This window comes from Eschrichtius robustus, chromosome 2 (genome assembly GCF_028021215.1).
Source record: "Eschrichtius robustus isolate mEscRob2 chromosome 2, mEscRob2.pri, whole genome shotgun sequence".
Classification (NCBI taxonomy): domain Eukaryota; kingdom Metazoa; phylum Chordata; class Mammalia; order Artiodactyla; family Eschrichtiidae; genus Eschrichtius; species Eschrichtius robustus.
This window is the reverse complement of record NC_090825.1, coordinates 61,566,433-61,583,252: the sequence shown is the minus strand read 5'-3', so window position 1 is coordinate 61,583,252 and position 16,820 is coordinate 61,566,433. Positions and strand designations below refer to the sequence as shown.

The window sequence follows — 16,820 nt, the reverse complement described above, 5'->3', positions numbered from 1 at the left end:
TCCCCACTGCTCACGTTACCGCCTGAACCATCTCTTACCCCCCAACCCCATCCGTGGAAAAATTGTCTACCATGAAACCGGTCCCTAGTGCCAAAAAGGTTGGGGACCACTGGTTCAGGCGGTAATTAATGTGAGCGATGGGGAGCAGCAAATGAAGCTTCACTTGCTCGCCCGCCGCTCACCTCCTGCTGTGCAGCCCGGTTCCTAACAGGCCGCAGACCAGTACCGGTTGGGGGCCCCTGCTTTAAAGGATGAGAATAAGGCGAGTCCATTCCAACTACTCTTGATAAGTTAATTCTCAATGTTTCTAATGTTAAGTTACAGTATATTAAATAAATATTTATCGTTTTTCATTTTCCTATACGTTTCTGACTGACAGTAATAAGAGAGTTTTAAATGTTTCTACAGAATTTTTGGAAGTCACAGATCCATTGTAAGTTTTACACTTGGTTATCAAGATTGCTTTGCATGGTTTCAGCTTGCGGTCCTGCAGGTTACAGTCCTGCACTGCCGTCCATTTAAAGCAGGCAGTGCTCTTCATTATTTCATTAAACTTTGGCTTTACATTCCATTAAGGTAAATTATTGCATTAAATCTGAGGATACTATTGAAATTACTAAATATGAAAATGAGGTATTTGGTAGTTTTTTCTATATTCCTCTTTCAAACTGATAAATAAAAATTGGTATTCTCATAATCTAGACTACTTGACTATTATAAATGTAACTTAAATGTAAATAAACATCATAAAGAAATATAAGTATATCGGGAGGTGGGGGTGGTGGTGGGATGAATTGGGAGATTAGGATTGACATGCATACACTGGTGTGTATAAAATGGATGACTAATAAGAAAAAAATAAACATTAAAAAAAAAAGAAATGTAAATACAGCCATACTAGTAGTTAGTCTAGTAGTTATAGACTGTCTCTCATTAGGAAGTTTGTATAAAGGTAACTTTGGAGTTTGATCTTTTAAGTGTAGGAAAATGGTTATTAATTAAAAGTTATTCTGTCACTTTACATAATGTCTTCAGGATCTAGCCATGTTGTCAAAAATGGCAGGATTTCTTCCTTTCTCATGGCTGAATAATATCCCATTTTACACACAACACACATACACATATATGTATATGTGTGTGTATAAGAAATATGTGAGATATATCTCACATTACCAATTTACCACCAGCAGTGCACAGTGTTTCCCTTTTGTCCGCATCCTCACCAACACTTGTTATTTCATGTCTTTTCGGAGATAGCCATTCTAACAGGTTTAAGGTGATAACCTCATTGTGGATTTGATGTGCTTTTCCCTGATAATTAGTGATGTTGAGCATCTTTTCATGTACCTGTTGGCACGTTAAACTTACATAATGTTCTATGTCAATTATATCTCCATAGATCTGGAAAAAATTATTTTATTATGGAAGTGGCACAAATATGTATTTGTAAATTTTCAAATAATATTGAGGTATAAAAAGTAAAAGTTTCATCTTCCAGATAAACTTTAGGATCAAATTGTCAAGTTCTGTTAAAAGTTGTTTTTGGATTTTGATTAGGGTAATGTGGAATTTGCGTATTTCCATCTCCCTTCCCTCCCTCTTTTCCTGTCTTTCAGTAGCATTATATTTATATTTTATAGTTTCTAATCATAGGGAATCTTAAGCATTCCTTGTTAGATTCATTCCTGTGTACTTTTAAATTTTGGTTGCCATTATGAATGGTTCCCTTCATTATATTTTCAAAATTAATTATTACTGGTGTATAGGAAAACAAATGACTTTTCTTTTCTTGCATTTGGCCTTCTCAGTGAACTCTCTTCTTAGATCTGGTAGTTTTTTGGTTTCTTTGCTTGGCTTTCTGGATACTTAATTACATTGTCCAGAAGTTATGACAGATTTATATTTTATTTTCAAATATTTTTATCTCATTTGTTTTTCTCCTCTCTTTGCATGGATAAAGCTCCACTATGATGTTGAATAGTAGTGGTGGTGGAAGACAACACTATCTTTTTTCTGATTTTATTGGAAATATTTGTAATGTTCTAGTCTTGGTTTTAATATATCCTGTAGAGTTCAAGTAGATATATTTCTGTGTATTTAAGTGATGTTGGATTATAGTTTTCTTTTTGTCCCCTGTTGAGGTTTTTGATTAGGGTCGAGCTAGATTCATAGCATGAGTTGTTATTTAAGCCATCTTGGCCATTTTGCATTATTTTTTATGTATGGTGTGAGGTTAAGAGCCGAATGCATGTCTGATTTTCCTCTATTTGTTACTAAATATTCCACCATTTGTTATTAAACTGTCCTTTCCCCACTGAATTTCAGCCTCAAGTGAAAATCAGTTTACTGTGTGTTTGTCGATCTACATCTGAACTCTGTCTTCTGGTTCATGGATCTTTGTGGCTCTCGGTTTACCTATTCCTCACTCATGATTTCTGTAGCCTTAAAATAAAATACTGTAAGTCTTCCTGTTTTCTAAAAGATAGCTTTGTTTATGCTGTATATTCTTTGCATTTCCATTTAAATTTTAGAAGCTTGTTGGTTTCTACAAGAAAAAAAGCCTACTGGAATTTATATTGGAATTGCATTAAATCTATAGATTAATTTTGGGAGAATTAACTTTTTAACACCATTTTGTCTTATTCTGTGATCATGATTCTATCTCTTGTTTCAGTCGTTTTTAATTTCTCTCAACAGTGTAGTGTAGTTTTCAGTGTTAAATTTTAAGTTCTATTATTTTGCTAATAGTTTCTCTAAATATTTTGTCTTTGAATACTATTAAATACTGTATTTCAATTTTTTTAATGGTAATTGGTTTTAATAAGATAAAGTCAATGAACATAGGTAAATGTCTACAAACAAGGTTTTCTCCATGGCACTACCCTACACCACAGTCACAGTAATTCAACTGTGTTCTCATTTGGCAATAATGTCATACAAGTGAATTTGCTGATGACTAGCAAAATTACAAAATGAACCCAAGGCCACTTAATCAAGAGTCCCAACAACAAAGAAACCCTAGGAAGGAAGGTCAAGGCAGGAGGTTGCAGCTGGCCAGATATGATACCATTTGCCCAGTTTTCATTTAGGAATTTGTTACAACAAATAAAATAAGGATCTCCTCTTAGTTACTAGAAAAGAAAACAACAGGTATTACCTATCACCATTCTTTGACCATGAAGTTAAAATATTTCCTGAATGTATGATTAAAAGAAAAAAAGTCTTTAAAAAGAATATTAATCATTCTTACATGTTCACAGTAGAAGCTCTATGTCTGAATTTAAAACACTACTCAGTATTTGCCTAAGAAACACATTTAGACAATATGGCTTTTGACATACTAAAGTTCCATGGGGAAAACTAAGATATCTTTTAATTTTGCTTTAATATCAAACTAACAGCAACTTAAAAATTCAGTAAGAGCATGGTTGGTCTGATTCAAGATGTGCTTCCAAAATTCAGTCACCTAGTTTTCTTTCAGGAGAAACTGTTCATCATCACAGATCTTTTCTAACTTAACTTTTGGAGAAGAAAATGGAAAATCAAACCCATAGCACAACGGTTATGTAAGATACATCCTCCCCTGTATTTCACTTTTAAACTAGCAGTTATTGTTTGCTAATTTCTTCTTTTATGAAATAACTAATAGTTATTTTTCTTGAAATTTTTTCCAGTGAAATATTATAACAATCATTTGTTCACCTTTACTTCTGTCCAGTTTTTAGTTCGACTTCTAGTTAGCACCATATTTCTATGTGGGAGCTTTAAAAATTATTTTTAAAATGTTATGTTCATGTATGCACATGTATGCATCATTTCAAAACATCTGTTGGGTGGAAGTAGTTTGCTAGAGGTCAATTAGCAGAATATTATATTGGCTTCAGAATTTCTTGGATTTTTTAAATGTAATTGTCAATATTTACATTTCTCTGCATAACTTAGGTTTCATGAGCCCTGAATATGGGGTTTTATCACCTCATGATTACAGAGTAGTTTTAAGACCTTAGCTTCATAGTTAAAAACCTTCATACATTTCTAAATTTTAATCTGCCAAAATGTTAAGTGTTTTGTATTTGTTTTACCACATTACTTTCTAATATATATCAAAATGCTGTCAGTGCACATCTGGCTATCTTTCATAGTTGGTAGTCCTACGAGTCAACAGAGCATCTTGTCAGCAATATCTACTAGAAAGAAACCATAGTGATAGTTTCAGTTCATTTTATTATCTTTCTTTGGTAATATCTGAGGCTTATTTAGAATCATGGGGAAATGTTTCCAATGGTTCATGTGTTGAATAAAGGCTCATGTATGCCAAAGCATGCTTAGGGAAGAAAAGCTACCTACTTCAAAATCTTGTGGTCACTTATTACACAGCAGGACTCAAGTTGAAACATACATATGTTATTTTTCTTGATATTTCTGAAAAATATGTGTCTAATATTTAAAGCAAATGTTTGTATTTTATCTTGGCTTGATGAAATGTGAACTAAGAATTTGAAATGTATTGCTTCATATAGTGAACTTGTAATACGTTTTTTAGCTAAAATACTGATGAGTTGATTATTCAGAGTCCTTGAAAGAATGGAATATTTTGGTGTATTGAAATCTTTGATGTATTTTCTTTTAGTAAGTGTTGGATATTAAAGGTCTTTCTCAGATTAGTTTGCTTGTCTTTGTAGTTTTGGGATAATGAGCAAATCTGAACCTTTCTTTGATAGATAAGATTCTTAAAATTCCTAATTAGAGTTATTGATCTATAGTATTTCATAGCCATATATGTTACATGGTATTTGGTTGGATATTATTGACCCTAAGAAAATTAAAGGTAATTTCAAAGTTCCAGATATTTTTGTTTAATATTTGTAAAAAAAAAATTAAGCCAAATTCAAATGATATATTATTGTTGTAGAAAAATTTTGAGAAAGTCCATATAAGAAGAAGAAAATAAAAACATGCATAATCCTTACTGTCTTGAGTTAATGATTATAATAAACATTTTGGGCTAAATCTTTCCAGACTGATTGCCAATCCCTTGTTCTCTTTCTCCCTTCAACAAAGATGCTTCAGTTCTGTGTATACGTTAAAGGATTCAACTTGTGGCTGATGTTGGCATCTTTTTTTGTTCTTAGGTTGGAAGTTGTTTAAAGGGTCAAGTTTTTTCTGCCATGCTAATATACATCAGGACCAGTTCCTGGTTAGCAGGCCTGAATTTTTACTAGTGATGTAATGCCTATAGAACCTTAATGGGTTTTCTGTCAATTTTGCTTCAGAGTACTTTCTGGGATAGAAGTCAAGGGTCAGTTCATTTTCTATTTCTCTATTTATTCTTGGGGGCTGATTCTTAAGAGTTGCAGTTGGGTCTGAAAATTAACTGCTGGTTTGTAAATTAACTAGTAATTATTTATAAAATAAAAATGCTGAATTTTCTCCCCATCTGTATATCTGTAAAAAATGAAGCTAGTTGAAATTGTTGAGAAAGTAAGTGCAATTTCTCCTCTTCATCTTGCTGAGTTAAAAAAAGATTAATGCTTTTTAACATTAATTATGTTTTTAGATCTTAATTTTTTGGGGGGGAGCCATGCCACGTGGCATGTGGGATCTTAGTTCCCTGACCAGGGATCAAACCCGCGCCCCCTGCATTGGAAGCACGGAGTCTTAACCACTGGACCGCCAGGGAAGTCCCTAGATGTGAATGTTTAGATCTAGATAATTATTCAGTATTTTAAAAATAACATGAATAACATGAAAATCATCATTGTAATACACCACATTAACTGAATGAAGGAGAAAAAACAAGTTTATTTTAATGATACAGCAAAAGCATTTGACAGAATTCAGCACCCTTTCAGGATAAAACACTCAACAAACTAGGAATAAAAGGAAACTACCTCAACATTTTAAAGGCCAAATATGAAAAATTCACAGCTAACATCATACTCAGTGGTGAAAGACTGAAAGTTTTTCCTCTAAGCTCAGGAACAAAACAAGGATGCCCACTTTCACCACTTCTATTCAACATAGTATTGGAAGTTTTAGCCACAGCAATTGGGTAAGAAAAAGAAATAAAAGGCAGCCAAATTGGGAGAGAAGTAAAATTATCTTCATTCACAGACAACATGCTTTTATATTTAGAAAACCCTAAAGAGTCCACAAAAAACTTTTAGAACTAATGAACAAATTCAACAAAGTTGCAGGATACAAAATTAACGCATAAAAATTAGTTGTGTTCCTATGTGGTAACAGTCATCAACCCTAAAAGGAAGTTATGAAAACAATCTCATTTATGGTAACATCAAAAAGAATAAAATACTTAGGAATAGACTTACCCAAGGAAGCAAAAGATTTGTACCTTGAAAGCTAAAATGTTGCTGAAAGAAATTAAGACACAAATAAATGGAAAGATGTCCCATGGTCATTGATTGGAAGACTTAATATTATTAGGATGTCAGTATTCCCAAAATTATCTACATATTCAGTGCAGTTCCCATCAAAATCCCAGGGATGTTTTTTGCAAAAATAGAAAAATCTATCTTAAAATTCATATGGAATCTTACTGGACTCTGAATGGCCAAAACAATCTTGAAAAAGAAGAACAAAGAAGTCTTACACTTTCTGAATTCAAAACTTACTACAAAGCTACAGTAATCAAAATATGTGGTACCAACATAAAGACAGACATATAGAGAGACATATACACACAATAGAGAGCCTTAAAAGAAAACCCTCACTTATATGGCCAAATTATTTTCAACAAGGGTGCAAGACAATTCAGTGGGGGTAGAATTTCCCCAAATGGTGTTTGGAAACTGGATACTCACGTGCAAGAGAATGAATTTTTAGACCCCTACCTCATACCATATATAGAATAAGTGAAAAAATGAATCAAAGACCTAAATGTAAGCTAAAAACATAAAGCTCATAGAAGAAAACATAGGGTAAAAACTTCATGACATTGGATTTGTCAAAGGATTCTTGGATATAACATCAAAAGGTGAGCAACAAAAGAAATAATTTAGACTATGTCAAATTTTAAAACTTTGTGCATCAAATGACACTGGCAACCAGTGAGAAGGCAACCCACAGAATGGGAGAAAATATTTTTAATCATATATTTGATACAGACTCTCCAGAATATATAAAGAACTCATATAACCCAATAACTAAAAACAGCACAATTAAAAATGGGTAAAGACTTAAATAGACATTTCTCTTGTTTTAAACTTCAGTAGTGAGTAACATTAGGGCCACTTATGATTGGATGATAAGTTATGCTAGGGAAAGGGATATCCTATATCTACTTATCCCCCAGGTAGTAACTAACGGGTAAATAGTTGTTTTCCAAAATATATCAAGTGAACCACATCATTAGAAATTTGTTGAAATTTCTGTCATTTGTATAGTGTCATATTTGGATATCTTTTTTTTTTTGGCCACAACACGTGGCATGCGGGATCTTAGTTCCCTGACCAGGGAACGAGCCTGTGCCACACTGCAGTGGCGACATGGAGTCTTAACCAATGGGCTGCCAGGGAAGTCCTAGTATCATATCTGAAATAAAAATATCTTGGGTTGACTCAATAGCAGAATTGATATAACAGAAGAAAGAGTCAAAAGTTGAAGACAGATCACTTAGAAATTAGTCAATTCGTAGAATAGAGATTAAAAAGAAAAGAGATGAACAAAGCCTCAGGTCTTGTTGGATGATACCAAAACATCTATGTCCATGTAACATATATTTTTCAGGGCAGAAAAAATACTTGAAGACATTATTGCTGAAAACTTCCCAAACTGATGAATGACTTAAATTTATAGATGAAAGAAACTCAATGAACCCCAATCAGGATAAACTGAATGACTAAGTACTGAAAGAAAATAATTGTTAACCTAGAATTCTCTATCCAGTGAAAGAATGAAGATGAATAGAGACATTCTCAGGCAGAAGAAAATAGTAGAGTATTTCTAGCCGATCTGCTTTAATGAAAGGCTAATGGAAGTTCTCCATGCTGAAGGGAAATATGTGATGGATTTTGAGGGAGACCAATAGAAATGGTAAATATGTGGTACCCGTAAAGGACTAATTTTATCCTCCTAAGTATCCCATTGTCTGAGAGGTTTTCGATGGATGTATATATAATATATATGATGGCTATAACATAAAGAGTAGTGGGGAGGTCAGATTAAAAGGGCCTATATGGTTGAAAGGTTTCTACATTTTATTTGACCTTGTGAAATATTAACTCTAAGTAAACTGTGGAAGGTTTGACATATCTTGACTTACCTGTCTATATATATCTGTCAGCTGTGTTTGTGCATCTATGTAATTATCTGATAATCTCTAGAAGAAGAACCAATAAAAGTTATACAAAAAGATATAGCCAAATAGTCAATATAAAAATTAAAATAAAAAAGAAAAGTTAAATTATTAAATACTAAAAAATTTCCACATAATGAGGGTAACAGCAATCAGAACAACAAAACACAGGGAATAAACAGAAAACTGATAATAAAATGGTAGACCTGAATATAACTACATCAATAATTATATTAAATGTAAGTGATCTAAAGTCACCAACTAAGAGAGACTGTCATATTTGGTGAAAATATCAAGATGCAACTGTACGTTCTCTAGGAAAACCCCACTTTTAATATAAAGGCATAGATAGATTAAAAATATAAGGATTAAAAAATATATGCTGTGCAAACACTAACCAAAACATAAAAGAGCAACTCCCACCCCTACCCTAGCACTTCCCATTTCTCCTGCAGTTCTTTATCTTTCTCCATAGTACCCTTGTTACCACCTCACATATTATATTTGTTTATTGTCCCTCACCCTCATTAAAAGGTCAGCTCCAATGGGTAAAGACTATATTGTTCACGGTTGTATCCCCAAGGCCTAGAATAGTCCCTGGCATGTAGTATCCTCTCGGCAAATATCTGTTGAATGAATTTGACTATAGGTTTTTTTTTCTCCCTTGTGTATTAACATCTTTTTGAATAGCATTCTGTAGAATAAAGTTGGGGAAGCCTTGGAGTAGGCTATCATAGGACGGGATCTCTGACTTTAGGTAATTACTGAATGACTGAAGGAAGGGGCCCTAGAGAACATTTAATCCCTCTCTCCTCATTTTACAGATGAGAAAATTGTAAAAGTCATATAAAGATACTTTAGTTGCACTATTTTGTGAACCTTCTTTAATACTCAGAAGGTTTCACAGAATACTCAAATAATTTCACAGGTAAAGAAATAGAAAATGAAAAGACTAGTTTGTTTTAGAGTGTTCTAAAGCTGTCATGTAGAAAGGTCTTCTGAGATATTGTTAACTGAGATTATTGTTGTTTAAAATGTCACATAGTATTTATAAAACATTTTTGTAAATTTATAAAACTAATGCCTTCTACCTTTTTAAGGTAGTTTCTTAGATATGATGTATAATTCATAAAGATCCCCTTTTTTTAAAATGGTATTTTAGACTTTATATATATATTTATTTAGTTTTTGATGTGGACCATTTATAAAGTCTTTATTGAATTTGTTACAATATTGCTGCTGCTTTATGTTTGGGGTTTTTGGCCCCGAGGCATGTGGGATCTTAGCTCCCTGACCAGGGATTGAACCTGCACCCCCTGCATTGGAAGGCGAAGTCTTAACCATTGGACCGCCAGGGAAGTCCCAAGATCCCTTTTCCAAAAAATTATCTTGTAGTTAAAACTTTATTTTATGGCTACCAAAGTCGGTACTATTAAAAGACATAAAGCTATATTCTGGGAGTGAGAGTGAAGGAAATGGAAATACAAGTAGACATAAAACTGAAATAAATAGAAATAAAAGGTAACACATAGGAAATTCTAAATGAAAAATGTAGATTAAAAAATTCTAGAGGAAATTAGGATTGGACGCCATAGTGGGCTAGGTGTTAGGAGATGGCTCTAGCAAGGGAGAATGATTAGAATTTGATGATACTCTAGATAGAAGGGTAGAACTTAGAGAAGTAAAAAGAAGTGGGTTGGGGGCATGATGTGAGCACCAGCATAGAGGAGCCAGAGAATGTGCAAGAAGTGAGTAGATCAGTTTACTTTTATAATAACATCGGTGTAGAACAATAATGGTTGATGAGCTTAAAAGGGATGTTAATGCAATTAAGTCATTTGAATAGTAAATGAAATAGTTGGACTCTTAGGCAGTCAAGGGCTTCTTTTTTTTTTTTTAATTAATTAATTAATTTATTTATGGCAGTGTTAGGTCTTCATTTCTGTGCGAGGGCTTTCTCCAGTTGTGGCGAGCGGGGGCCACTCTTCATCGCGGTGCGCGGGCGGGCCTCTCACTATCACGGCCTCTCTTGTTGCGGAGCACAGGCTCCAGACAGCGCAGGCTCAGCAATTGCGGCTCACGGGCCCACCTGCTCCGTGGCATGTGGGATCTTCCCAGGCCAGGGCTTGAACCCGTGTCCCCTGCATTGGCAGGCAGACTCTCAACCACTGCGCCACCAGGGAAGCCCCTAGTCAAGGGCTTTTGAGACCTTTGAGGGGGAGCTGATGTGCAAAGTGGTAGTTTGAGCATATTAATCTGTCGGTGATGTACGTTATGGACAGGAGGAGGAGATTGTCGGAAAAGTCCTCTGTAGGTGATATTGACCTATACTAGGATAGTAACAGGAGAAAGGGATTAATGTGAGTGTGCTAAGAATTCACAACAGGACCTGGTTACTGTGTAGATGTGAGGAGAGACCAAGATAATTCCATGGTTTCTGGTATCTGGGAAAATTGGTGGAAATAGGAAATTCTAGCACGAATGCCATTTTATCAGGAAAAATAGGTTTGGTTTTAGACATAGCAAGTTTTGGATGAGAAAGACATCTAATAATGTTCAGTTAGAGAAGTGGAACTAGGGCCTAGAGTTTGGGGAGTTGATCCCTGTAGAGGTAGGAGTTAACACATTGAGGGTGAATGAAATCTCAGGCGTTTCAGAGATTGTAGAACAGTGTAGCCTGAAAAGATGTTGGTGCACAGAACTTTAGTGGGGAAGGGAAGAGGACCTGGTGAAGGGAACTTTGAAAAAAATGGTTGGAGAAGTAGGGGAATCTATAAAAAGAAAGCCGAAGGAGAAAGAATTATTGTAGTTTGTTTAAAATAACATTCATTCTCCACCCCCACCCCCATTGCAAAAGCATTACATCTTTAATATAGGAACTTGGAAAATAAAGAAGAGTACAAATATTTAAAAAGTGTTTACAGCACCATTAGCCAGAGAAAACTATTGTAAATATTATGTCTTTAAATTACTGTTTCTTCCTTAATATGTCTATGTGTATTTATATTGATTCCCAAGAGATTGTTTGTTCTTTGCTGCAGATAGTTGGAATAAATAAGGTGACTCAAAAAGAGTTGTTTGTTAACTCTGTAGCTTATTTGTTTCTGTAGCTTATCTTCTAAATATTTAATGTATGTAGAATTTATGTTTTGTTTTCAAATGACTAATTTTAAAAATGTTTCAGCCCTAATATTCCACTTTTATTCTTCAGATGATTGCAAAAGGGAAAAATGCATCTGAACTGTTTCCTGCTGTTGTGAAGAATGTGGCCAGTAAAAATATTGAGGTACTGTTTTGATTCATAATTTTCATGATTCCTTTTATTGTGAAAGAATCATATACTTTTCAGTTACTTTGAAACACAACATATTATAAGATACTTGTGTCACTAGATTTTCGATACAATTACAATGTCCATAATCTTAAATAGGTGAAATAGAATACAGAGTAGACAATCTTAGCTTTGGAATTTTGGTGGAGAATATGAAAAGTAAAATTGAGATTAATTCACCTGGGTGAAGGGTGGTAACTTGTTGAAGATTCTTAGAAGCCAGTTTAGTTGAAATTCTGCTCTAGGGACTTAATTTTAAGATACCATTATGTCCAGTGAAACAGACCTAAATTCCTGCAGTATCAGGGCAGGGATTGAACCCAGGTGTTGTAACTCCAAATCTAGTGCTCTTCCTGGAGCATCTTAGTTCTGATAGACCTTGTGTCAGTATAGTAGGAGGTGAGCAGAAGGCAGGATGTAGTGGGAGCCTTCAATTTTTGGTCCCTGTATAGGCTTGTACATGGAATTTGAAACAGAGGAATTCACAGAACTTTGAGGCCAAGGTAATTAATGTTAGGTCACATGGACTAATGACTTCTAATAGAGTGCAAAAGAAAAATATGAGTCAGTGTAGAAACCATTGAGGAAGATGAGCAGTATGAAAAGTTCAATGAAGAGAATTAGAGGTTGATCTGAGCAAATGCCTTGTATTTCAAAAGAACAGAAGGTTGTAATGAAGATTGAATGGCCACATCAGTCATGAGTCTCAACTTCAACTGATGTTGGGTAGTGATTGTCTTGGGGTATGTTGGGAGTGTTTTTGAGGAGGGTGTGTTTACTCGGTAGGAAGTAGTGATATCTGCATGAGAATGAAAATGCCAGCACACATGTTTCATATTTGCCCGTGTTAGCAGCTGTGAGCATCAAGAAATAAGCCTCCTCCTCTTTTTCAGTCTGGTAAATTTGGGAGAAGCAGCAGTCTCCATTGATGAATATTTTCAAGGACCTGGTGACATCAGGGCAGGATGTTTTAGGTGGAGGGAAATGGAGTATAAGTAGTAGAAACTAAAGATAAAGGGACTTCCCTGGTGGCGCAGTGGTTGAGAATCTGCCTGCTAATGCAGGGGACACGGGTTCGAGCCCTGGTCTGGGAAGATCCCACATGCCGCAGAGCAGCTAGGCCCGTGAGCCACAATTACTGAACCTGCGCACCTGGAGCCTGTGCTCCGCAACAAGAGAGGCCGCGACAGTGAGAGGCCCGCACACCGCGATGAAGCGTGGCCCCCGCTTCCCACAACTAGAGAAAGCCCTTGCACAGAAACAAAGATCCAACACAACCATAAATAAATAAATAAATAAATAAATAAATAAATAAATAAATAAATAAATAAATAAATAAATAAATAAATAAATAAATAAAAATTAAAGTAACTTGTTAAAAGAGGCAGACACACCTTCCTTTAAAAAAAAAAGGGGGGGAAGGTTTTTCACTTATAATCTAGTATTATTAATATTACTTTTGAAGCTGTACCTCTGTTTATTCAGTAGGTGCTTGCTCTAGGGGCTACAATATATATATTTAACTTACTACAGTCTACCACTAGGATTTACGTATACATTTTTAAGTTATCACAGTCTAGTTTCAAATAATTATACCCCTTCATATATTCTTACATCGGTAAATTTCTATTTGCTCCCTCCAGTCTGTTCCCATTTTACGCATTTTACTTCTAAATATGCTAAAGCACCCTAAGTACATGGTTATTATTTTTACTTTAAAGAATCAGTCATCTTTTTAAAAGATTATCAAAACATAATTAACATGTTATAAACTTCTCACTTTTAAAGTGTACAATTCAGTGATGTGAAGTGTATTCACAGAATTGTGCAATCATCACCACCATCTAATTCCACAACATTTTTATCACCTCAGTAAGGAACGTTATGTACATTAGCAGTTACTCCACAACACCCCCTGGCCCTAGGCAACCATTAATTTACTTCTTGTCTCCATGGATTTGCCTACTCTGGGCATTTCATATAAATTGAGTTATACAGTATGTGCTTTTGTGTCTGACTTCTTTCACTTAGCATAATGTTTTCAAGGTTCATCCATGTCGTAGTATGTATCATTACTCTTTTGCTCCTTTTTTGCTGAATAATATTCTATTATATGGATATACTGCATTTTGTTTATTCATCAGTTGATGGACATTTGGGTTGTTTCCACTTTTTGGCTCTTGTCAGTAATGTTGCTGTAAACATTCTGTACAAGTTTTTGTGTGCACATATGTGTTCATTTCTTTTGGATATATACCTTGGAGTGATATTGCTAGGTCATAAAATAACTTTGTGTTTAACATTTTGAGGAACTTCAAAACTGTTTTCCACAGCAGCTGTAACCATTTTATGTTTCCATCAGCAATGTATGCGAGTTCTGATTTCTCCACATCCTCACCAACACTTATTTACCTTTTTTTAAAGAAAAATTATTGTCTGTCTTTTAGATTGTATACTACTGTAGTGGGTATGAAGTGGTATGTCATTGAAATTTTGATTTACATTTCCTTAATAGAAAATTGTTGAGAATCTATTGGCCAGTTGTATATCTTCTTTAGAAAAATATCTATTCAGATCCTTTTCCCATTTTATAATTGGGTTGTTGGTCTTTTTATTGTGTATTTTTAAGAGTTTTTTATGTATTCTGAATACTAGACCCTTATCTGATGTATGATTTGCAAATATTTTTCTCCTATTTTGTGGGTTATCTTTTTATTTTCTTGATAATGCCCTATGAAGCACAGAAGTTTTTAATTTTGATGACAGCTATTGATATATATATATATTTTTTTGCTTATGCTTTAGATGTCATATCTAAGAAACTGATGCTTAATTCAAGGTCACAAAGATTTACACTTGTCTTTTTTTTCTAAGAGTTTTATATTTTTAGCTTTTATATTTAGGACTGTGATCCGTTTGGGGTTAATTTTTGTGTATGGTGTCTTCATGCAACTACTGATCTGCTTTCTGTCAGTATAGTTTTGTCGTTTCTAGAATTTTTTATAAATCAAATCATACAGTATAGAAGCTGTTGTGTTTGACTTCTTTTACTTAGGCTACTGAGATTCATTTGTGCTGTTTCATGTATTCATGTTTTGTTCCTTTTTTTGCTATAATATGGATATTGCACAGTTTTTTAATTTACCAATTGAAATACACTTGGATCGAATAAAACGCTATTTATGGGCATATATTTTAATTTTTCTCGGGTAAATACCTAGGCTTAGATGTGTTGCATTGTCTGGGAAGAACATGTTTAATTTTTAGAAAATAGTACCATGTAGTTTTCCAAAGTGGCTGTGCCCTTTGCATTCCCACCAGCAATGTGTGGAGTTCCAGTCAGTTCATATCCCTTTCAACACTTGATGTTGTTAGAGTCTGACTTCAGCCATTTTGGTGGATGCGTAATGGTGTTTCATTGTGCCTTTAATTGCATTTTCCTGATATTTAGTGGTGTTGAGCATCTTTTCATGATCTTTTTGAGCAGTCGTAAAACTCTAAAATATCTGTTCAGATCTTTAACCTATTTTTAATTTTTTTGTCTAGAGTATAAAAATTCTTTATTCTGATAGAAGCCTTTTGTCAGATTGATGGTTATTTACTATTATTTATTTTTTCCTAGTCTGTAGCTTGCCTTTTTGTTTTCTTAATGTCTTTCAAAGAATAAACGTTTGATTTGATAAAGTACCTTTTATCAGTTTTCTTAGTTATACTTGAGGCTTTTTTGTGACCTGCTTGATAAATCTTTGCCTAACCTAATGTTATGAAGATTTCTCCCAGTTTGTTCTAAAAGTTTAAATAGTTTTAGCTATTAAATTTTGCTCTATGATCCATGTCAGGGGAGAATCCCAAGACTACCCACAGGTTCCCTCATTCTTTGGGCTAATCCACAGGATCTCAGGTTATAGTCAGATTCATAGCTATGACTTACTACACTGAAAGATGCACAACAAAAATTAGGTACTGAAAGAGGTGCATGAAGTGAAGTCCAGAGAAAACCAGATGCAAGCTTCTAAGAAGCCTTCCCAGTGATTTTCCCTGTGACATTCGATTCCTCCAGCATCACCTCTGACAAAACATGTGAAGCACTGTCTACTAGGAAAGTTCATAAGAGACTCAGTGCCCAAGTCTTTATTGGGGGCTGCTCGTGTACCCATTAACTGCCTAGCACATTCCAGAATTGCAGACTCTCAGAAAGTAAGCACATGTTCAGCATAAACCATATTGTTTTTGTGTAAACCACCCATATCAGTTAGGGAATGGTGGCAATACCTCTGAAGTTCAAGTTCCCAGACAATAGTCAAGGCCAACTTTATAAGTAGGCTTTCTAAGGATAGCAATCTCTGGCCTACTGTGTTAACTCTTTACTACAGAATACATTTCAAATTAGATTTTAAAAAATTAAAGTATAATTCACTTACAATATAAAATTATTTTCAGGTGTACAGCATCATGATTCGATATTTTTATACATTACAAAATGATCTCGACAATAAAGTCTAATTACCATCTGTTGGCATACAAAGTTATTACAGTATTATTGACTATATTCCCTATGCTGTACATTACATGACTTATTTATTTATAACTGGAAGTTTGTACCTCTTAATCTCCTTCACCTATTTCACTCATGCCCCTGCCCCTTTCCCCTCTGGCAACCACCAGTTTGTTCTCTGTATCTGTGAGTCTCTTTCTGTTCTCTTTGTTCATTTGTTTTGTATTTAGATTCCTTATATATAAGTGAAATCATATGGTATTTATCTTTCTTTGTCTGACTTATTTCACTTAGCACAATACCTTCTGGATCCATACATGCTGTTGCAGATGTCGAGATTTCATTCTTTTTTTTTTTTTAATTTATTTTTTTATTTTTATTTTTTAACATCTTTATTGGAGTATAATTGCTTTACAATGGTGTGTTAGTTTCTGCTTTATAACAAAGTGAATCAGTTATACATAAACATATGTTCCCATATCTCTTCCCTCTTGCATCTCCCTCCCTCCCACCCTCCCTATCCCACCCCTCTAGGTGGTCACAAAGCACAGAGCTGATCTCCCTGTGCTATGTGGTTGCTTCCCACTAGCTAGCTATTTTACGTTTGGCAGTGCATATATGTCCATGCCAATCTCTTACTTTGTCACAGCTTACCCTTCCCCCTCCCCATATCCTCAAGT

General features: G+C 34.5%; 1 protein-coding gene across 1 annotated transcript in view; it reads left to right on the top strand.

Annotated features, from left to right (window-relative positions):
- The window catches only part of AP3B1 (adaptor related protein complex 3 subunit beta 1), a 283,078-nt gene that overhangs the window by 46,726 nt on the left and 219,532 nt on the right, over nucleotides 1-16,820 (top strand). Inside the window, exon 3 of the mRNA XM_068535546.1 lies at nucleotides 11,526-11,600. Coding sequence (XP_068391647.1) covers nucleotides 11,526-11,600 — 75 coding nt within the window. The remainder of the gene's footprint in view (nucleotides 1-11,525; nucleotides 11,601-16,820) is intronic.